Source organism: Salmo salar, chromosome 15 (assembly GCF_965601325.2).
Source record: "Salmo salar chromosome 15, fSalSal1, whole genome shotgun sequence".
Lineage (NCBI taxonomy): Eukaryota > Metazoa > Chordata > Actinopteri > Salmoniformes > Salmonidae > Salmo > Salmo salar.
This window is the reverse complement of record NC_138305.1, coordinates 59,251,354-59,275,399: the sequence shown is the minus strand read 5'-3', so window position 1 is coordinate 59,275,399 and position 24,046 is coordinate 59,251,354. Positions and strand designations below refer to the sequence as shown.

General features: G+C 41.6%; 1 protein-coding gene across 1 annotated transcript in view; it reads right to left on the bottom strand.

Annotated features, from left to right (window-relative positions):
• Positions 1-24,046, bottom strand: part of LOC106571749 (kelch-like protein 29) — a 327,789-nt gene that overhangs the window by 197,304 nt on the left and 106,439 nt on the right. Inside the window, exon 3 of the mRNA XM_014145167.3 lies at positions 20,374-20,694. Coding sequence (XP_014000642.3) covers positions 20,374-20,652 — 279 coding nt within the window. The 5' untranslated portion in view covers positions 20,653-20,694. The remainder of the gene's footprint in view (positions 1-20,373; positions 20,695-24,046) is intronic.

The window sequence follows — 24,046 nt, the reverse complement described above, 5'->3', positions numbered from 1 at the left end:
CTTCCTGACGAGCCAACGCCAGGTGAAGGTAGGCAACAATACTTCTGCCACTATGATACTCAACACGTGGGCCCCATAAAGGTGCATGCTCAGCCCCTTCCTGTACTCCCTGTTCACCCAATCATCAAGTTTGCTGACAACACAACAATGTTAGGCCTGATTACCAACAACGGCGAGTCAGCCTACAGAAAGGAGGTGGTGCCAGGAAAATAACCTTTCCCTCAGCATCAACAAAACTAAGGAGCTGATCGTGGACTACAGGAGACAGCAGATAGAGCACGCCCCCATCCACATCGATATGGTCAAAAGCTTAAAGTTCCTGTGTGTGCACATCACTGAAGACCTGATATGGTCCCCTCACACCGACAGCGTGGTGAAGAAGGTGCAACAGTGCCTTTTCAACCTCAGGAAGCTGAAGAAATTTGGCTTGGTCTCTAAGACCCTCACAAACGTCTACATATGCACCATCGAGAGCATTCTGTCGGGCTGTATCACCACCTGGAACGGCAACTGCACCGCCTGCAACCGCAGGGCTCTCCAGAGGGTGGCGCGGTCAGCCCAATGCATGATCGGGGGAACACTGCCTGTCTGCACTCCACATCTACAGCATCTGGTGTCACAGGAAGATTGCATTTGGATTACCGTTGAAGTGCTATTTGGGTTAATTGGATTTGTTCCGACATTTCAAGATACATTTTGTTAATTGTTATTTTTTTAAATGTAATTGGCATTTCACTGCATCGTTAGGAGCTAGTAACATACTGTAAGCATTTCGCTGCACCTGCTACAACATCTGCTAAACTGTTCATCTAAACTTCTAATCTGCTAAACAACCAATACACGATTTGATAGCAGATCAACAAAATCTCCCGGTTTTACCAATTTGATTTCAGATTCTGATGTTTATCCACGTTTCTCCAAACGTAAAATGTCAAACTTTATGGTTAAGGTTTTAAATAAGGTTAAAACAGTACGTTTAGGCATTCATTCTGAATGGTTAAGTTAAGGGTTAAGGTTTGGGATAGGGTTAAAACAACAACAACAACAAAATAACGAGTGTCCACCACTGGGATTGAACATGCGACCTTCGGATCCAGAGTAATAGGATAACATCCATCCACCACTGCTGTCCACAACACCTTAGCAAAATCCAAGCCTACTTGATGGTAATAACACAGTTTAGTGGGCAGTTTTGAAGGCATTTCTCGACGTCCTCAGGACATGGACAGGTGTCCAATTTGGAAGTCAATCTTGAGCGATTTCAGATACCAGCTCAGGGGGAGAAAAGAGCACACAGGCAATTGGATATCGATTCTGTCACCTGGAATTTTCACAAAGAAACTTCTCTGAAGCTTTGGGTGACGCCTGTTTTGTGCGCTCGCTCGGAAACGCGGCCAAGTCCACTGAAAATGTTTCAAGGGAACGCGAGGCCTTGGCGGTTATATACTATCAAAGAGAGTGCAGGCTATTTCACTCACCCTCCCCCCTTTTTCCAGGAAAATGAAAGGGTCAGTTGTTTTTGGTCTTGTTGCCAGGAGTCACCCTAAAGCATCCACAGTGACTCAGGCTCTATAATTGCTTGTTTAGTTGGCATAATCACTCACACAAATCTAGCTGAGGAAACATAAAAGCCAACAGCAAAACAAATTAGCCCAATTGTTGTGTAAAACAGATGCTCCGAGAACCCATAGAGCACCATGTCAAAAGTGTGAGACGTCTTGAAACAAAATGGGGGAGACACTACCATGATCAATCGTACCAGTGCATACTTCAGACTAGTCAAATCTGAGTTCTGGGAAATGGTATCTAAATGCTATTTTCTAGCAACATGACTGATGTTTTTAAATCTATGCATTCATCATCAGATTTTGGTCATACTTAAAGGCATAGTTCACCCAATTGACAAAATGACATATTGGTTTCCTTAACCTGTTTGACAGCAATCCATACTTTGGTTTAGTTTCCCTGGTATTGTTTCCACCATGCTATCGTTTGAGACTGATATTAGCATGTTTCGCGCATCATGTCCAAGTCATCCGAAAGTATCTAAAATTGACTGTGAAGCTCAGCAAGTCACTTATAGATGTTTTGAACATGTGCGAAAAATTCTAATATCAGTCTCATGACTTAAATGGGATTTGTGCCACAAAGGCAAAAACATTAGCATGTGGAAACAGTGCCAGGGAAACTAAACCAAAGCATGGATTTCCGTCATACCTTGTCCATACACTGCTTACAGGGTAAGGCAACCAACATGTAATTTTGTAATTTGGGTGAACTATGGCTTTAAAGAAAAGGAGGTGCTCTGAATGTCAACCCTTTCCACACATACCTTTCTAAATGCCACCGTTCTCTAGTCTGCCCCCATGGAATAGGCGAGACAAAGAGGGAGGGAAGCTAGCGGATGAGGGTGGAAGGGGGTGACAAAGAGGGCAAGAGAGAGAGAGAGAGATAGAGAGAGGTGGAGAGGGGTGACAGATAAGAGAGCAGAGAGCTTTCCCAGCCTGAGAAACCAAATTACATGCAGTCAGCTGGACTGAGCTTGGCGCCGCGGGAGTTCATTTTACACTTGAAGGAGGATAGCAGGGCTAAATGTGGGGCCTTGAAGGGCCCGAGAGCTGAGCCGCTCATTTGCTGATGCGCTCAATTACATAGATGAATGAATGGCAGACGAGATAGATGGATGGTTGGGAGAGGAACAGAGTCTGTGGTTACAGTGGTTATACTGAGATAGAACCGGCTGCAGAGTAGAACTGGCCTCCAATAATTACAAGAGAATCAATCAAATGTGTCTTACATAGTGCTTTTGACAGAAACTTGAGAAACTTTTATCTTCTGAAATGACAATAAAATGAAGGTAGACAGAGAGTAGGAATAACTTACTCCTCTTTACTCTTACCCTCCCCTCCCTTACTCACCTTTCCCTACTTAATAATTATGGAGTAACAGGATAAGTGCCCCTAACCACTGGTTCAGGATCCAATATTTCTTGATCCTCCTAATAGTTACAGCTAGGATTCGGGCGAGAGTAATCTGATCCTAGATCTGTGGCTAACTTAGTATATAATGGTTAAGGCAGCGTTTCCCAAACTTGGTCCTCAGGACCCAAGGTGTGCACATTTCGTTTTTTGACCTAACACTACACAGCTGATTCAAATGATTAAAGCTTGATGATTAGTTGATTATTTGACTCAGCTGTGTAGTCCAGAGGACAGAGTTTGGGAAACCCTGGGTTAAGGTTATGATTAGGGATAGAAATCAGATTCTGGATCTGTGGTTAAAGGGAAAGTGTCTTTGGTTTCACAAAGACAGAAGAGACTGCTGAGTAAAGCTGAGCTCTGTCACCAACAACGAGAGACAGATGCGCTGACTAGACCAGAAAGAATAAAGAACAAAAGGAACAATGACTTTTAAAAACCCTTTTTCAAAGTCCCATTAAGATAACACATTTTTCAAGACAGACATAATGCATTCAATAGGCCTATGCTCTTGAACCGGACTTAGAGTACCAGCCAAAAGTTTGGACTCACCTACTCATTCAAGGGTTTTCTTTATTTTTTACTATTTTCTACATTGTAGAATAATAGTGAAGACATCAAAACTATGTAATAACACATATGGAATCATGTAGTAACCAAAAAAAGTGTTAAACAAATCAACATGTTATAATTGAGATTCTTCAAAGTAGCCACCCTTTACCTTGATGACAGCTTTGCACATTCTCTAAACCAGCTTCATGGAGGTAGTCACCTGGAATGCATTTCAATTAACAGGTGTGTCTTATTAAAAGTTAATTTGTGGAATTTCTTTCCTTCTTAATGCGTTTGAGCCAATCAGTTGTGTTGTGACAAGGTAGGGGTGGTATACAGAAGATTGCCCTATTTGGTAAAAGACCAAGTCCATATTATGGCAAGAACAGCTCAAATAAGCAAAGAGAAATGACAGTCCATCATTACTTTAAGACATGAAGGTCAGTCAATCCGGAAAATTTCAAGAACTTTAAAAGTTTCTTCAAGTGCAATCGCAAAAACCACCAAGCGCTATGATGAAACTGGCTCTCATGAGGACCGCCACAGGAAAGAAAGACCCAGAGTTACCTCTGCTGTAGAGGATAAGTTCATTAGAGTCACCAGCCTCAGAAATTGCAGCCCAAATAAATACTTCAGAGTTCAAGTGTCATGCCCTGACCATAGAGAGCCTTTTATTCTCCATGTTGGTTAGGTCGGGGTGTGACTAGGGTGAGTAATCTAGGTTGTTCTTTTTCTATGTTGGCCTGGTATGGTTCCCAATCAGAGGCAGCTGTTCATCGTTGTCTCTGATTGGGGATCATATTTAGGCAGCCATTTCCCCACTGTGTTTTGTGGGATCTTGTTAATGTGTAGTTCCCTGTGAGCACTCCATAGCTTCACGTGTTCGTTTATTCTTCATTGTTTTTTGAGAGTCTCATTTAATAAACATGTGGAACCCAGATCACGCTGCGCTTTGGTGCGAGTATGCTTCCAACGATGTTCGTGACATCAAGTAACAAAACACATCAACTGTTCAGAGGAGACTGCGTGAATCAGGCCTTCATGGTCGAATTGCTGCAAAGAAACCACTTACTAAAGGACACCAATAATAAGAAGAGTCTTGATTGGGCCAAGAAACACGAGCAATGGACATTAGACCGGTGAAAATCTGTCCTTTGGTCTGATGAAACCAAATTTGAGATTTTTGGTTCCAACCCCCGTGTCTTTGTGAGACGCATAGTAGGTAAAAGAATGATCTCCGCATGTGTGGTTCCCACCGTGAAGCATGGAGGAGGAGGTGTGATGGTGCTTTGCTGGTGACACTGTCAGTGATTTGTTTAGAATTCAAGGCACACACAGCAGTCTGCAGTGATACGCCATCCCATCTGGTTTGCGCTTAGTGGGACTATCATTTGTTTTTCAACAGGACAATGACCCAAAACACCTCCAGGTTGTGTAAGGGCTATTTGACCAAGAAGGAAAGTGATAGAGTGCTGCATCAGATTACCTAGTCTCCACAATCACCCAACCTAAACCCAATTGAGATGGTTTGGGATGAGTTGGACCCACAGAGTGAAGGAAAAGCAGCCAACAAGTGCTCAGCATATGTGGGAACTGCTTCAAGATTGTTGGAAAAGCATTCCTCATGAAGATGGTTGAGAGAATGCCAAGAGTGTGAAAAGCTGTCATCAAGGCAAAGGGTGGCTACTTTGAAGAATCTCAAATATAAAATGTTGATTAGTTTAACACTTTTTTGGTTACTACATGATTACATATGTGTTATTTCATAGTTATGTCTTCACTATTATTCTAAAATGGAGAAAATAGTAAAAAATTAAGAAAAACCCTTGAATGAGTAAGGTGAGTCCAAACTTTTGACTGGTACTGTATGTAGTCACCCACACAAGCCATATGTTGCAGTTTCTGCTTCATCAATGGTGTGTTATGGCAGAAGCATTAACTGATCTGCAAAGGGCAGCGGGTCAAGTTGAGGGATCAAAGAGTCATGTTTAGACTAGAGGCTCTCACTTCTGACCCTGACCCTTGAACCTATGATGGTGAGGAAGTGGTGAGGGGATGGCAAGGTTGTATAGTATTGACAAGGTCTAGGTCTCCAATGACACAATATTCCGAATAGTCCTAGCAGCAAATATGGGCTTTTATCAAAAGTAGTTCACTACATAGGGGATAGGGTGTGTGTGTGTGTATGCTCTGGTTAAAAGTAGAGCACTGACGTATACAGGAAAGACCAGGACACCTTCATTTGTCAATGTTTGAGAATTGCCGTAACAATTTGTCGATACTTATTTGAGATTTGAGCCCAATGTGTTACCAGTCTGAGGAAACGACTAGAGGAACTCAAGTGATGTCGTCTGTGATCCCCCAGTGAGAGAGCGTCCTATATCCCGGCTGTCTTTCCGCCGTCACAGCTTCGCCCACCCCCGCTGCTCTCCGTCACCGCCACGCTATCTCATATTACATCTCTGCCACTCAGCACCAACAGATCAGCAATCCAATTTCACACACACCGCACACACACATAAACAGGGATGCTATGAAGATGACACAGAAACAAGGATCTACACTATGATAGAAAAAATGTTTGAAGTGTAGAGGAGAGAGGGAAAGAAAGTAGAGGAGAGATAGAAACAGAGAGATAGGGGAACAGGGGAATATAAGAGAAGTGCTTTCTATCATTGCATTACAGTAAAGGAAAGGACTGTCAGCTGTACCCTTATAGTGACGGAGGGGAGTAAACACACACAGCTATGTCTTACTATACTTGAGGACTTAAAAAAAAAAAACATTTGATTCCCATTCAAAATCCTATTTTCTCTACCCCATCTCCTAACCTTAACCCTAAAATATACTTTTTACAAGTGAAGACCGGCAAAATGTCCTCACATCTAGAATTTTTTGTTGGTTTACCATTCCTGTGAGGACTGACAAGGTTAGTAAAACGTGTACACACACACACACATATATCCTGGACCTCTCAAGTCCTTCTTTCAACACAATCTACAGGCCATATGATTGAAATGCAAAAGAGAGAGAACGAAAGAGAGTTGAAGCAAGAGAGACAGAGAAAGCAAGCGAGCAAAAGAGACAACACGTGTCTGATGCTGCCTTTGCCTTGTAAATACCCCTTTTGTTTATCCAGTGACGACATATTATCATCTGTGTTGGTCTCCATTCAGCCAGAGCCCACAGCAACAAAGGTCCTTCTATTGTACAGGGCGAGCCCATGTACAGTATTGAATTACAACATTTTGTCTGCCCTTTCAATACCAGACAGAATACGCATTGCGCCTTTCAATGCCACAGACTAAAAAATGGCCAGTAATTGTGATCATAGAAAACATGCTCTATTATTTCTCATAATAGAGATTTCAATGTGATATCATATGACTGGCTATTAGAGCCGGCCACTAAACCTCCCCGTCTTTCTCCTCTCCCTTTTCTTCTCTCATCGTCTGCCCTCCTTTCGCCTTCTCTCCTGGTCTGCCATCTTCATCTCCCCTTCTTTCCTCTCCTCTCCCTGCCAACACCATAACACAGCCCTTAGCAAAGGCTACAGAAGCCAGACCAACCACACCACACCGCCAGAACCCTGACTGGGTTTTATTTGAGGAGAAAATAGTTTCCGGTTATAGAAAGAGAACATGGAGGTTCTCCGCTTCTGTTTTCGGAACGGATTAAAATCAAACTGTTTACTGCAGGAACCTAAACACAGACAGCGGAGAGGAGGACTTGGCTGGGGTGGATGGAACGGAGTAGACAGGCGGCTAGACACAGACAGGGGGAGAGATGGAAAGACGGAGACAGGCAGACAGACAAACAAACGTTTGTCTTTGGTACAGAAGGGCAGCTAGGATAAGACCATATTTACAGACTGGAATACAGTAACATCGTGCATCAAGGGAGAGGGATTTGGATTTGGTTGAACAAAGGCCATGGAGACCTCTGTCATGAGGAGATTGACCAACATGGCAGATGTCATCATCGTGTCCTTGACCTAGCACTGTTTTCATTCAAAGCATTTTCCCCCCTTTTTCAGAACCTGTTACCATTTTGCAAGGTCAGCAAGTTGGATTAAACCCACATAAAATATCGTAATAAAAATAATGATCAAAATCAAATCGGTAATTGTCATGATTTGAATAGAATCATGTATTTATTGTACTGTAACTTCTTCTAATCAAACATTATTCAATCGTAACTTCTATAGTTTTCATCAGACAGCCTGACAGTGGGCAGCACTGTGTCCGAGCTTTGAGCTTTAAGTAGTAGTAGCAGTAGTAGTACGTTTTAATGGTTTCTCGCAGTCAGACAATTGTACACCAATTTATAATCAAAAATAATTATCAAATAGTACAATTCAAAGTTTGGCGTCACTTAGAAATGTCCTTGTTTTTGAAAGAAAAGCAACATTTTTGTCCATTAAAATATCAAATTGATGGAAATGGCAGATTTTTTATGGAATATCTACATAGGCATAGAGGCCCATTATCAGCAACCATCACTCCTGTGTTCCAATGGCAGGTTGTGTTAGCTAATCCAAGTTTATCATTTTAAAAGGCTAATTGATCATTAGAAAACCTTTTTGCAATTATGTTAGCAAAGCTGAAAACGCTTGTACTGATTAAAGAAGCAATAAAACTGGCCTTTTTTAGACCAGTTGAGTATCTGGAGCATCAGCATGTGGGTTCAATTCAGGCTCAAAATGGCCAGAAACAAAGAACTTTCTTCTGAAACTCATCAGTCTATTCTTGTTCTGAGAAATGAAGGCTATTCCATGCGAGAAATTGCCAAGAAACTGAAGATCTCGTACAACAATGTGTACTACTCCCTTCACAGAACAGCGCAAACAGTCTCTAACCAGAATAGAAAGAGGAGTGGGAAGCCCCGGTGCACAACTGAGCAAGAGGACAAGTACATTAGAGTGTCTAGTTTGAGAAACAGACACCTCACAAGTCCTCAACTGGCAGCTTCATTATATAGTACCCGCAAAACAACAGTCTCAACGTCAACAGTGAAGAGGTGTCTCCGGGATGCTGGCCTTCTAGGCAGAGTTGCAAAGAAAAAGCCATATCTCAGACTGGCCAATAAAAATAAAAGATTAAGTGACCCCAATCTTTTGAACGGTAGTGTATATATGAAACAACAATACTAGAATGACAAGGTTAAGGTGGCAGCTTTAGAAAATACATCTTTAGAGTTCTTAGGGAGACATTTCTAAGGCCCCCGGGCTATATGGTGTGTGCAATGATCAGTTTAGCAAAGTATGGAATGGGAGAGTTCTGATACAGGCCTGTGAGTGTCAGGGGAGTGTTCAGTTTGTGGCTGTTTCGGGTTACTAATTGCTAATAAGGAACTGTGTTCCATACAGATCAGGTCATCATGGACGGTCTGGTTTGAATGGAGAATCTTAATGCTGTCCACATGCTGCAGCAAATGGAGGGCTCCCCATTTGAACACCCTGGGGCTATCGACCAGAGTAAACACAGCGATCACTGGTCCTCCTCAACACTCAACTCTTTCCTTGTGTCATCCTAACCAAACATCTACATTCAATCAACTAAAGATCCTGGCGATCCCGGAGCTCTTATTGTCCTGTTCTGGAAGCCTGGGAGAGGATATCAGAGGATAAGACATGCATTTATGATGATGTTTGTGTTTCTGAAAGATTATGGCGGCTCTACTGCATGGCAAATTGAGAGGAAATATTTGGGGAAATGTTATAGTCAGGCTAATCCTCATCATATTGATAAGCAGGTTACCCCAAGAACCAAAAAGGTACATAAATCGGCAGGAGAAAATATGGTTTACGATAGCCAACAACTCAAATTCATTGAAACGTCAGGCATAATTCTTTACGTTTTAATGCCTTACAATTGTTGTCTAACATGCAGATAAAAATTATTGCTCCAAAAAGTTACTTCTTATATAAAGGATAGATTGAAGAAAAAACGTTTAATATGAGTGTGTTGCCAAGCTATTTCTCTGGGGACTGGAATAGAGATCCCTGAGTATTCTGTACTCTGAAGGTTGTCTTCATTCAGACTGACACGCATTGATCAGCCGGACAGCATAAAGAGAGAGAAGTGTTCTGCTCCGCTCCACAACAGTGGGAGATCCATCAGCCTATCATGCAATTCATGGATAATGCATGTCCCACAAACAAAGCTTTGGTGAGGAGCTTCTCCATGTCTATGGATTTTGCCATCGTTCGTGTAGACATTGAAATGTAAAACTGCGAGAGTAAAGTGAGGTAGAGGTAGAAAGACGGAAGGGAAACACAGGGGAGCCGAGACTGACTGTCGAAAATACTTTTAGGTTTAACGTAATCAACATATGAATAGTAAATTAAGCTTCAAGGCTACGCCGTTAAAATGGGGGAATAGGATTCCTCTCCAACCATTCATATTTATAGAATAAGAGGCTGTAAATTTCCTCCAGAAATGGCCATGCTGTGCCCTGTGAAGTACATTACTATCAATTCAATTCAAGATCATTTACTGGTATGAAAAGGGTGAGAACTTCAATTGCCAAAGCAAACTGTGACCGTAATAGGACCTGTAATAAGATAGCATCAACAGCAACAGGAATGTGAAGACCATAGCCGATTCACACTCTGTACATTTAACGGTTTCGTCAAATACAGACGTCCATGATGCATCATGCTTTCAACATGCGTTGATTCAGCTAGTTTGTGTTTACCGCTACAGTTTATTTCGGGCCAGGAAAAGCTTTGCCCCAGATAAGAAATGAATCCACCATAAATATTTCCAAATATCATTATAAGCATACGTGAATACAACACTATACCATTTGGTTTCTAGCCAGGTGGATGTCACATTCAGCCATAATGAGAGACAGGTTTCCCTAATAGAAACACAAATATTTTCAATAAAAAGAAATAAGGAATTTGTTTGTCCAGGTGAAGAGAAATAGTACAGTGTCCTTCACAACGATAAATCAACAGTGAATCAGAATAAGACAAACTAATTACTATTCAGACATTCAACCCAACATGAAATCAGTGTGATATTAAAGATATACATTTATCAAAGCTGCATGTGAGAGAGGCAGGAGCTGTATAATAATATTTATGCAAGTCATGAATCAATATATCTTCCTCAGTTGAATGGCTGTTCAGCTCGTGGCAGTTTCCATAGGGAAGCTGGTTTCTATTTAACCACCTCATGGTGAGCCTGTGTGCTTTAGAAATGAAAAGTTTCATCTTATCTGTGCTAGATCTTCCATCATTTGAAGGAACTATTGTAGTGGATTTCCTTTTTTATCTGAGCCTAATTCAGAAGCTAGTCTCACCCGCCATTCCTGTCTCTCTCCCTCTTTTTCCTTTCTTTTCAGTTTCCCCGGTGGGAGTCTCTTTAAACTTTAATCATCTCACTTTCAGTACATTTCACTGCAACCTCGCAGGAAGGTTATCACATTTTTCAAAAAAAATTGAAATCTCTCTTTGCTTTCGCCGTATCCTCAATAAAGTTGCTGTGATTTCATCATTCATATCTTCTCATTGACCGGTTCTATTCTGTGTTTTTCCTGCATCGGTATTGAGACACAGGCAGGGTTTATATTATAAAATACACCTGCCAGCCACAGTCAAGGATGTGTCTGTGCAAGGAGATGCTAGAGAATAGAAGGAACCCTGATGTGTTCAACTCAAAGGTGATACAGAGTACTGTTTTCAATTCACTTTCAGCTACTAGTACCGTATTGAAAAGGGAGTGGCTCTTGATCCATGACCAGATTTTTTTTTTCTTCTGAGGCTCCCTATCCGCGAGTCCGCAAACTCTCTCAGTATCTCCTGGACTGGGTTAACTGAATAGTTAAATAACAAAAATAAGAAAGTTGCAATGTCACTAAGCAAAAACAAAACAACAATAGCCAGTACAATATATATATTTGTGTGCTTTTTCAGCACTATCGTCATTATTAGCTAACTAGCTCATTAGTGACGCTAGCTAGCAAATTAGCAAGCTAAAGGTATCTAGCTGGCTAGCGAGCAGGCCTAAGTAGACTATTTAATCTCCCTTGCCAACAAGTTTCATCAGTCTCAGGCATTGGACAAAGAGTTTGCTAGGGGTTACTTAGCTAGATAGCTAACACAATTCACAAGCTAAAAATTGCTAACAACGCAACTAGCTAGCTAGCTAATGACAATGACAGCTGTTGCTAGGTGTGGGGTACTGCAAACTGCAAAACCAAGTAAATTACATTTTTTGACATTTGTACTGGCTGTTGTTTTGTTTGTTTTTTTGCTTAGTGACATTGCTAATTTATTATTTTTGTCATTTAACTATGCATTTAACCTGGTCCAGGTTCTGAAAATATACCTGTCTCAAGTTTCCATAAGATACTGTGAGAATTTGCGGACTCACTCCCCATTTGCGGGTCTGCTGCTCCCAGCACTGAAGTACCCAACCTGCCCTGCCGCCAATCAATGATATACAAGGGGAGTTCGCACTGCTCTGCCACCGTATGAGGACAAACATTTTCATGTGTAGATGGTATGGCATTCTATTCATGTTGCTTTTACTGGTTAGTCTATATTAAATATCCTCTTTTTATAAACTAGGATGTTCCGTTAAGATTTAAAATATATTTTTAAAAAGGTGACCTGCCAATACTGCAAGACTATATAAAGTTCCTTCAGAAAGTATTCACACCACTTGACTTTTTACACATTTTGCGGTGTTATAGCCTGAATTTAAAATGGGTTGGTGGTAAGGGTAGGTAACAACACATCTGCCAGGCTGATCCTCAACACGGGGGCCCCTCAGGGGTGCGTGTTCAGTCACCCATAACTGCATGGCGAAGCACGACTCCAACACCATCATTAAGTTGGCCGATGACACAACAGTGGTAGGCCTGATCACCGACAACGATGAGACAGCATATAGGGAGGAGGTCAGAGACCTGGCAGTGTGGTGCCAGGATAACAACCTCTCCCTCAACGTGATCAAGACAAAGGAGACGATTGTGGACTACAGAAAAAGGAGGACCGAGCACGCCCCCATTCTCATCGGCAGGCTGTAATGGAGAAGGTTGAGAGCTTCAAGTTCCTTAGTTTGTTGTTGATGTGGACACCATCATGGTCCAAACACACCAAGACAGTCGTGAAGATGGCACGATAATGCCTATTCCCCTCAGGAGACTGAAAAGATTTGGCATGGGTCTTCAGATCCTCAAAAAGTTCTACAGCTGCTCCATCGAGAGCATCCTGACTGGTTGCATCACTGCCTGGTATGGCAACTGCTTGGCCTCCAACCGCAAGGCACGACAGAGGGTAGTGCGAATGGCCCAGTACATCACTGGGGTCAAGCTTCCTGCCATCCAGGACCTCTATACCAGGCTGTGTCAGAGGAAGGCCCTAAAAATTGTCAAAGACTTCAGCCACCCTAGTCATAGACTGTTCTCTCTGCTACCGCACGGCAAGCGGTACCGGAGCACCAAGTCTAGGTCCAAAAGGCTTCTTAATAGCTTCTACCCCTAAGCCATAAGACTCCTGAACAGCTAATCAAATGGCTATCCAGACTCCCCCCCCCCCACCCCTATTTTCACGCTGCTGCTACTCTGTTTATTATCAATGCCTAGTCACTTTACCTCTACCTACATGTACATATTACCTCAATTATCTCGACTAACCGGTGCCCCCACACATTGACTCTGTACCGTTACCCCCTGTATATAGACTTGCTACTGTTATTTTATTGTTGCTCCTTAATTCTTTTTACTTCAGTTTATTTTAGTAAATACTTTAACACTCTTTTTTTTCTTAAAACTGCATTGTTGGTTAAGGGCAGTGTAAGTAAGAATCTCACTGCAAGGTGAATGTTGTATTCGGCGCATGTGACAAATACAATTTTATTTGATTAAATTGAGATTATTTTGTCGTCACTGGCCTATATACACTACCCCATAATGTCAAAATGGAATGATGTTTTTCAAAATCTTTATAATAATTATTTTCTTACATAATGTGTAATAAATCAAAGGGGATGAATACTTTCTAAAGGCACTGTACTGTGTTTGTCTCAGATACAGTGAGCTCCAAAAATATTGAGACTGATCTTTTTGTTGTTGTTTTGGTTCAGTACTTTTTGATTTGAGGTTAAAGTGCAGACTGTCAGCTTTAATGTGAAATTACAGAACTTTTTGTACATAGTCCCCCATTTTAGGGGACCAAAAGTATTGGGACAAATTCACTTATATGTGTATTAAAGTAGTAAAAGTTAAGTATTTGCTCCCATATTCATAGAACGCAATGACTACATCAAGCTTGTGACTCTACACATTTGTTGGATACATTTGCTGTTTATTTTGATTATGTTTCAGATGATTTTGTTTGTCTATAATTTTCTCACTCATCATTATTATCCATAATCATGTTAGCATCCACATTAATGTAGAAGTGTTTAGAAACATATTGTATTCTTACTTAAAACAAAAGTGACTCCAAAATGACACAATACATAATTTACCATTCATTTCTATTGGGTACAAATTAATCTGAGATAAGAAAACATGAGCTGGCGCACGTCCAGAAAAAGTATTTTGTGTGGAGGTGCTGACTAACGGCGAATAAACTACAAGCTATAAAAATAAAGAGTCGCACACACGATACATCAACTCCCAGTCATTTATTGGATAAATCACCAACGTTTTAGCATCACCGTGCCATCTTCAATCTGAAATACAACCAAAACAAACATAAAATGTAGAGTCACAAGCTTGATGTAGTCATTGCGTGCTATGAATAATGGACCAAAAACAGAACTTTTTACTACACATATGTGAATTTGTCCCAATACCTTTGGTCCCCTAAAATGGGGAGACTATGAACAAAAAGGGCTGTAATTTCTAAACTGTTCAACCGATATGGGTGAAAATACACTTAAATTAAAAAATGTAATCAAATCCAAAGTTCTGGAGTACAGAGCCAAAGCAACAAAAAAATGCATCACTGTCCCAATACTTTTGGAGCTCACTGTATGTGGGAAAGATTACCACTAATTGTATATTGTACACTTGACTGGGAGAGAGAATAGATTTTGTGTGTGGGTGGGGGCTGTATATTACCAAATCAATAATAGGACTATTAATAATACAACAATAATACCACAGCCCGTATTGCCACTTTCTAACTGTCTACCTGAACAGAAAACCAGTATTAAATGGAACTGAAAATTCAGTAAGAAATGGAACGGGAAGCTAGTAGAAATGGAACAGAAAGCTAGTAGAAATGGAACGGGAAGCTAGTAGAAATGGAACAGAAAGCTAGTAGAAATGGAACAGAAAGCTAGTAGAAATGGAACAGAAAGCTAGTAGAAATGGAACAGAAAGCTAGTAGAAATGGAACAGAAAGCTAGTAGAAATGGAACAGAAAGCTAGTAGAAATGGAACAGGAAGCTAGTAGAAATGGAACAGAAAACTTTTATTTTATTTTTTTTAAGTAAGAGAAAACCTTTTGCAATGGAACAGAAAACCAGTAAAATGTAGGTTTTATATTGTGGTGCTGAAGAGGTTAAACATATTAACCGGGGAACAGGGATTAGCCTGTGAAACTAGGGCATTAGAGCTCGAGATCCTGAAATACACAGCATGTATCAATTGGTGATCCAACCAACCATGGGAAAGAGATTTCTCTGGAATATACATTTTAGTGTCGACAAATTAAAATGATCCATCGAACATGGCCTGGCTTGAAACCTGATAACACACTCACAAATACCAAATAACATTCTGATAAAAAAAGACCAAAATAAACATTCTGAAACAAAATACCAAATGACACAGAAATAAAATACCAAATATCATTCAGAAAATAAAAACACCCAATAACATTCTATAGAAAAATCTGTACATAAATGTTACCTCTAGCTAAAGGCCTCTTCTACAAAACAGGTTAAATTGTCCTTCTTTCCTGTTGTGGGTAATTAGGCCTACTTCATGAATCTATGAAAGTGAATGGCCTGTGTTAGTCAGTCTCTGACCCAAATAAACCCTGATTGCCGCGCTGCTTTCTCTTTGACCAAAACCAAAAACGACCCAGTGAGAGCCCTTACATGCTATTCATCACCTGAAAACAGAAATAGTGTTGTGATGTCAACGGCCAAGGATTCATCTGGATAAATAGATCCAGGCGCTGGAAACAAAGTGAAAATACATACAAATTAATTAAAATAAAAAATACATGCTTGGATAAATAAGGGAGATCATTTAGAAGTGCTCTCCTAGCCTAAGTGTAGTGTGGTGTTCCACGTGGCTAGCTGTACCTCATGATGGACATCGTGGCCAGATGGTACTCTTCCAGTCTCAGCACACGGCGCTTCATCACGCCTTGCTAACGCACAGACAGACGTGCAAACCAGGGAAGCCGACACGTGCGTTTATTTCATAGCTAGCTAAAGATGATACACACAGGCCTGCAATACCAAATACACACATGCAAGCACTCATACTGTCAAAATACGCGCAAAAATACAAACTCACACACGCTCACACATACTGTACACACACACACAAAGCTCACAAGCCCACACACACCCAATCCACAGGCCCATGTACACACACCCAGCCCACACACGGGTTGGGCAATGTCAACCTTTGTCCTATCGGGATTATGTACCCATAAAACATTGTGATATATGATGGTATAGGCCCATATTGGCCAACCAAACCTACAGCACGAAATTGAATACTACAACTGGATGAATCATGATGAAAGATAATGTTGTTGAAAGCCTGGGCAGAGGCTAAGTGCAGGCAAATCTTTTCTAATATTTCTTTCTGGTGGGGGAGCTTCAGCATGGAACAGGTTTGTGTGTGTGTCCCTCACACATGATGGAGCGGTGACAGTCCGATGAGGAACTGTCTTACCGTAATGAGTTAGGTTATAAAGCACGAGCTGGATAGAAGCCGTCAACAGTCTTCAGAACTGGATAATAAATTGCTTTATTTGCATCAGTAAATAAATAACATTATCTGTTTCATAAAGCTGTGATTGAGAATAGCCTATGTCTAACATTAGTGAGCTAGCTAGAATTCATAACATATCATACATTTCGTAAATTCGTAACATATTGTACATTTGGCAAATTTGTAACATTTTACGTTTTGCAAATTCGTAACATATGTCACAAATTACAATACATATTATATCATACGAAATTGGTGATGGACATCCAAAAATGAATACATACCATATTAAACGTATCATACTAAATGGAGTGTTCGGTTTACGTAAAGAATAATATGAAAAGACTAGGTTGGCTATTAATATTGTTTGTTATCTCTCATTATTAGTCCCCTGGCTACCTTGTGTTTTTAAGCTCTGTTATTCATTGTTTGAACGGGAGAAATCCTTGTATAAAAATGATGAAACCGTAGCCTATAAACCAAAGTCCTATTCATAGCCTATCGAATGAAGAGAGACGGGACTATAGGCTACGTTTTTTTAAAACAGCTAGACACAAAATAGTTAAGGAGTGTCCGTAGTAAAAATATGTTTTAAAAAAAATACAATTCTTTAGTCTATAGTCCAGGGTTCATCAACTAGATGGAGCTGCGAGCAGATGGTCGGGGGGCCTGAACATAAATACAAGTAATTTCTAGATGGCAGATAGAGTATAATGTTTGACTAAAACATAACAATTTCATGATCACGTTTCTCTCCTTTGCGTGGGAATACTTGGGAACAGATTTTTTTAAATTAAAATCACTTGGAGCTGATTTCCTGGTGTTTTTAAGTCTATTATGTCCAACAATAATACATTTTAAAATGTATATTTTTTGCTCAGAAAACTTGGGGGGCCAAATAAAACCACCTCCAGTTCGTGAACACTACTAATATCCAAGGCCCCCATGCATCAGAGAGAACGAGAACATTTTCTGACTGGACATTCTGCGCTGCTTTGGTGGAATTCTCCACTCTGTTTGGCCTGCATTCCTCTAATGTGTTCTGCATATAACATATTTATTGAAATAGGCTATAGAAAATAGGAATAGGCAAGTTATTCAGAATGTCACTTGTGTGTTGCCCTGCTATGTGCTGCGAGACTCTGTTCTTTACTGCGCGGTGCCAGTCAAGTTCAAATACGCTAACCCATTGTCTGTCACATCACAATGTCGTCACCATCGACGATGTCGGTCAATCATCGTTATCGCCCAACCTTAACACACACACACTGAGAACAGCTGAGAGACGTCCTCAGAGCATACATCAATACAGCCTGTCAGGTTTCAAAGGGATACTTCGGGATACTTTGGGCAATGAAGCCCCTTATCTACTTCTCCAGAGCATGCACGCTGTTCCCATTGGTTTCCAGTCATGGCGCTAACGCAAGTTAGCAACTTCCTTCAAATGGCACGCAGACATAGAAATGGTACCCACGAGTTCATCTGACTCTGGGGAAGTAGATAAATGGCTTAATTGGCAACATCCCAAAGTATCCCTTTAAGTGAGCAACGGGCTAGCGCCAGGACAGAGAACCAACAGCATCCCTCTGCCTGACAAACACATGCACATACACGCACAAACTGCTGGACAGATACACTGAGAGACTCAGAGCAGAGCTGCTTTGATGGCAGATGACAAGAGAGAGAGAGAGGTGGCTCTAAGGTTTGTGGATGTCCAGTGTGTGTGTCTGTGTTTCATTAGGCCATTATTAAACATCAGCTTATGCCTCTAGGTGTTTCCTGTTTAAAGACATGCTCCGGATGGCGACTAGTAAGTCTTCTTTTTTTTTTTAAACCTCCCGCTTCGGGCTGAATGTGTCAATGTGTAGTTCATACATGCATAATCTATGAGCAGAATTACTGTTTTACTCCAATAGCCACAAAATCCCTAGCTGGAAAGCGGCTGTTTACTAGAAGCTGTGCAGTGCCATTTTCCCTACATTTCTCCCACGTGGGTCAGCTCCTTAACAATTAAAATTCCAGCCCCTCGCCATGAGTGACAGCTAGCAATATGCACTCACAGCAGAGAGAGAGAGAGAGAGAGAGAGAGAGAGAGAGAGAGAGAGAGAGAGAGAGAGAGAGAGAGAGAGAGAGAGAGAATGCAGTTACGTGGTGCACGTATCTGCACATATGCGACATAGTATGCAATTTTCGGGGATCACAAATGTATACAAATGTATAGAAATGTACTGGAGAATCTCTTTAATGATGCTATTCTATATGCTGCTAGAAAAGGTTACAACGAAGTGTCGAAGACAACACACAGGAGAGTTAAATCCCTGACTAAACACTAGCAGACAGGCCAGCATCTGGTGGAGGTTCGCTCACACACACACACACACACACACACACACACACACACACACACACACACACACACACACACTGATTATCAACCGTCCATGTATCTGACACACATGTCAGACCAGCCGAGCTACTGAAGCTATATGCTATATGCATGGCAGCCATATTGAGTGGTCCTAATCACATTGGCAGCCATTGACTGATGACAATAGCCATGGTGGGAGACGGTGGCTGCTGAGAGTTCTGTTCCGGATATATGTCATTATTCAGCAGACAAAAAGAGGCCACTTGGCTGCCGGAGGAGATTTAACATTTCTGTGGTCAGAGAGTTCTCTCAACCATCTAATGATGCTCACTTAGCAGCAGCATTACTGCAGTCTTGTTTACCACTACTGCCTGGCAGAGGAGACAGAGACAGAGAGAGAGAGATAGACAGACAGAGCGCGAGAGAGAGACAGAGCGCGAGAGAGAGACAGAGCACGAGAGAGAGACAGAGCGCGAGAGAGAGACAGAGCGCGAGAGAGAGACAGAGCGCGAGAGAGAGACAGAGCGCGAGAGAGAGACAGAGTGCGAGAGAGAGACAGAGCGCGAGAGACAGAGAGAGAGAGACAGAGAGAGAGAGACAGAGAGAGAGACAGAGAGAGAGAGACAGAGAGAGAGAGACAGAGAGAGACACAGAGAGAGAGACACAGAGAGAATGAGATAATGTGGGGGGAAAGAAAGAGAAGGAGAAAACAAAGCCCATGTAATGGTAATGGGGTGATGTGGGGGTGAGAGAGGTGGAGAGACGCTCAGGCCCTGTGGAGTTAAATGAAAGAAAACTGATGTGATATTGCGGAAAAAAGTTAGAGGAAGATGAATGGTGGTCGAACTAGCAGAGCCAGGAGAAGGGATGAGGCTTGGTTTTCTAACTTCATTTGGTGACGCTGCCTCTCTCAGAGTATCTAGGTAACTCCTTGGGTTACAGGAGAGAAGAGAAAACTCACAGTGAACTCACTGCATAAAAGTAAACGTAAGAGGTCAAATCTCAAAATGGTACTAGGGCGTAGAACTTTTCAGATTCCAGTTTTGAGTAAGGGTTGGTGATTACAATGAAAAAGAGCTAGCAGAAAAACAGCTATCAGGGGGAAAAGACAGGATCTTTTTTAGATTATCCAATGAAGTTTATCATAGTGTAAGTTTATAATAAGTATTCCATATATTGGAAAGCACGTGCCTGTAAACCCTGCTCAGAGCTCTGTAAGCACCTACAGCTTGGACACATCTCAACTGCTGCCTCAGGTCATTTACATAATGAGAGGAGAAAATTAGTGAGGAGGAGAAAAGAGGGAACAAGCCAGCCATTTGGCAAAGAGGGAGAGAGGCAGAGAGAGAGAGGACGCGCCTAAACGGCTTGGCGGGATTGAGAAGAGTTGGAGAGTGGAGGGAGAGAGGGAGGGAGAATGAGGCCAGAGAGAAAGAGATTTGCATGGCGAGAATGGTAAGAGTTGGAGAGCGGAGACAGAGTGTATAATGAGGAGGGAGGTAAATGGTTTTGGCGTGGACGGAGAGAGAAAGAGGACCTGCGTGTTCTTACCTTGGCAGCGCCAGCGGCCGTGACTGTGACCCCTCCTTGGCGCTTGACAACCATGTCACCACCACCACTCGATGTCGTCACGGCAACAGTAACCGGGGTTGGCAGGAGGGAAGGGATGACGGGCAGTGGGAGGAGTCCCGGGCGGTTGTTACCGTTGACGGCTGGGCAGCTGTTATTGGCTCCCGATCCGTTGAGTAGGCCAGCCGGACGGATGATGTCCCGCCTCTCCCAGGGCATCCCCCGGTACTCCCTCTCGAAGCGGTTGTGGTGACGTGACATCACTTCCTCTTCCTTTCAGAGGAGACAATGACGGGGGCACGCCTGGAGAAGGGGGGGGGGGGGGGAGAAGGGGAATTTTTATGATCAATATTATTATTAATTCAAGTAATAATGCAGCAATTTCAGCTGATCAGTCTGTTACCAATATTCTGGCCTGATGTTGTACAGCTTTAAATCTGAGTCACAATACCGCGCCATTCCAGAGAGTCGTGTCGTGTACGTGTGAACGCTCTTGCAGTAACATCTGTTCCCAGCCAACTGACTGACAGGAAAAACACACTGCGTCTCATAACATACACGCCTGTTTAAAAACGCACTGCAGCTCGTTAGCCGAATCTAACAGCCGTTCTCCCAGGTCTTAACGAGACGATAACATACAGATCAGAAATGAGCATCACCATAACAGGATCTATAAAAAACAGAAAAAAACACACTTTTAATGGACTAATTGGGTTTGGTTAAATAAAAGTCAAACAATATGCCCATTGGCTACAGCCAGACAATACATTATTATTTTCATATTGTCTTGAGGACAGCTATGGTTATAGCCTGACCTGGAGCTCATCCAGTGGTGTAAAGTACTTTAAAGTACCACTTACGGAAGTAGTTGTTTGGGGTATCTGTCCTTTACTATTTATATTTTTGACAACTTTTACTTTTTCTCCACTACATTCCGGAAAAAAAAAAATCCTGTACTTTTTACTCCCATACATTTTCCCTGACACCCAAAAGTAGTCGTTACATTTCGAATGCTTTAGCAGGGCAGGAATATTGTCCAATTCACGCACTTTATCAAGAGAACATCTCTGGTCATCCGTACTGCTTCTGATCTGGCGGACTAACTAAACATAAATGCTTCGTTTTTATATGATAGTAAAACTGTTGAAGTGCAGCTATCGTTAAATAAAATAACTAGAAAATTGTGCAGCCTGATTTGCTTAGTATGAATGTGAAATAATTTATACTTTTACTTTTGACACTTAAGACTGGCTATTACATTTAGTTTTATACTTAGAGTCATTTTCTATTCAGGTATCTTTACTTCTACTCAAGTATGCCTAGTTAAATAAAGGATAAATAAAAATAAAGTATGACAATTGGGTACTTTTTCCACCACTGAGGTCATCACTGAATTGTCTTGTGGCTTAATAACCACACTACTACCACACACAGTTACAGTCGGAAGTTTACATACACCTTAGCCAAATACATTTAAACTCTGTTTTTCACAATTCCTGACATTTAATCCTAGTAAAAATGTTCTGTCTTAGGTCAGTTAGGATCACTACTTTATTTGAAGAATGTGAAATGTCAGAATAATAGCAGAGAGAATGATTTATTTCAGCTTTTATTTATTTTATCACATTCCCAGTGGGTCAGAAGTTTACATACACTCAATTAGTGTTTGGTAGCATTGCCCTTAAATTGTTTAACTTGGGTCAAACGTTTCAGGTAGCCTTCCACAAGCTTCCCACAATAAGTTGGGTGAATTTTGGCCCATTCCTCCTGACAGAGCTGGTGTAACTGAGTCATGTTTGTAGGCCTCCTTTGCTCGCACACGCTTTTTCAGTTCGGCCCACAAATGTTCTATAGGAATGAGGTCAGGGCTTTGTGATGGCCACTCCAATACCTTGACTTTGTTGTCCTTAAGCCATTTTGTCACAACTTTGGAAGTATGCTTGGGGTCATTGTCCATTTGGAAGACCCATTTGCGACCAAGCTTTAACTTCCTGACTGATGTCTTGAGATGTTGCTTCAATATGTCCACATATTGTTCCACCCTCATGATGCCATCTATTTTGTTAAGTGCACCAGTCCCTCCTACAGCAAAGCACACCCACAACATGATGCTGCCACCCCCGTGCTTTACGGTCGGGATGGTGTTCTTCGGCTTGCAAGCCTCCCCCTTTTTCCTCGAAACGTAACGATGGTCATTATTGCCAAACAGTTCTATTTTTGTTTCATTTCTCCAATAAGTACGATCTTTGTCCCCATGTGCAGTTGCAAACCGTAGTCTGGCTTTTCTAACGGCGGTTTTGGAGCAGTGGCTTCTTCCTTGCTGAGTGGCCTTTCAGGTTATGTCGATATAGGACTCATTTTACTGTGGATATAGATACTTTTGTACCTGTTACCTCCAGCATCTTCACAAGGTCCTTTGCTGTTGTTCTGGGATTGATTTGCACTTTTCGCACCAAAGTACGTTCATCTCTAGGAGATGGAATGCGTCTCCTTCCTGAGTGGTATGACGGCTGCGTGGTCCCATGGTGTTTATACTTGCGAACTATTGTTTGTACAGATGAACGTGGTACCTTCAGGCATTTGGAAATTGCTCCGAAGGATAAACCAGACTTGTGGAGGTCCACAATTTTTTTCTGAGGTCTTGGCTGATTTCTTTTGATTTTCCCATGATGTCAAGCAAAGAGGCACTGAGTTTGAAGGTATGTCTTGAAATACATCCACAGGTACACATCCAATTGACTCAAATGATGTCAATTAGCCTATCAGAAGCTTCTAAAGCCATGACATCCTTTTCTGGAATGTTCCAAGCTGTTTAAAGGCACAGTCAACTTAGTGTATGTAAACTTCTGACCCACTGGAATTGTGATACAGTGAATTATAAGTGCAATAATCTGTATGTAAATAATTGTTGGAAAAATGACTTGTGTCATGCACAAAGTAGATGTCCTAACCGACTTGTCAAAACTATAGTTTGTTAACAAGAAACTTGTGGAGTGGTTGAAAAATGGGTTTTAATGACTCCTACCTAGGTGTATGTAAAATTCAACTGTACCTATCTATGTAACTACTGTAATAGCGAGCTAACTCAATAGTATACCATTGAATTACATGACTAGTTTCCTTTTTTAGAATGACAGAGTGTGATTGAAAGGGCAGGGCTGCTGTAGGCTGGAATGACATTGGTGAGGGAGTAAAACACTATTCTGTACCATAAACTGGTATGTCACTTTATAGGAGATCATAAATCAAAAGGGTATCTGGCTTGTGAAGTAAAAGGCGTCACTGAGGGGTGTATTGGACTCCTCACCAAAGGAATGATGTGCCTTCTAGGACCGTGATAAGAACAGTTAAATATATAAATTATCTCTCCCTCTCTCTCTCTCTCTCTCTCTCTCCCTCCCACAATGTCAAGTAGATTCCATGAGAATCACAGAGAATGATAAGTATTTTTTCTGCACACTGGTCTCTGTCACACCTCTCAGGGAAGAAGGAATGCCTTGATGTGTGTGTGGTGTAAACAGGGCCAGTGGGGGACCACTGCATTGTAAGTCTGTTGTGACCATCCATTTAGCAATAGGGACTTCACTGTCCTTCTCTAAGTCTAAACACACGGACACATTCTGTACAAACACAAAGCAGATTCTTGACAATAGAA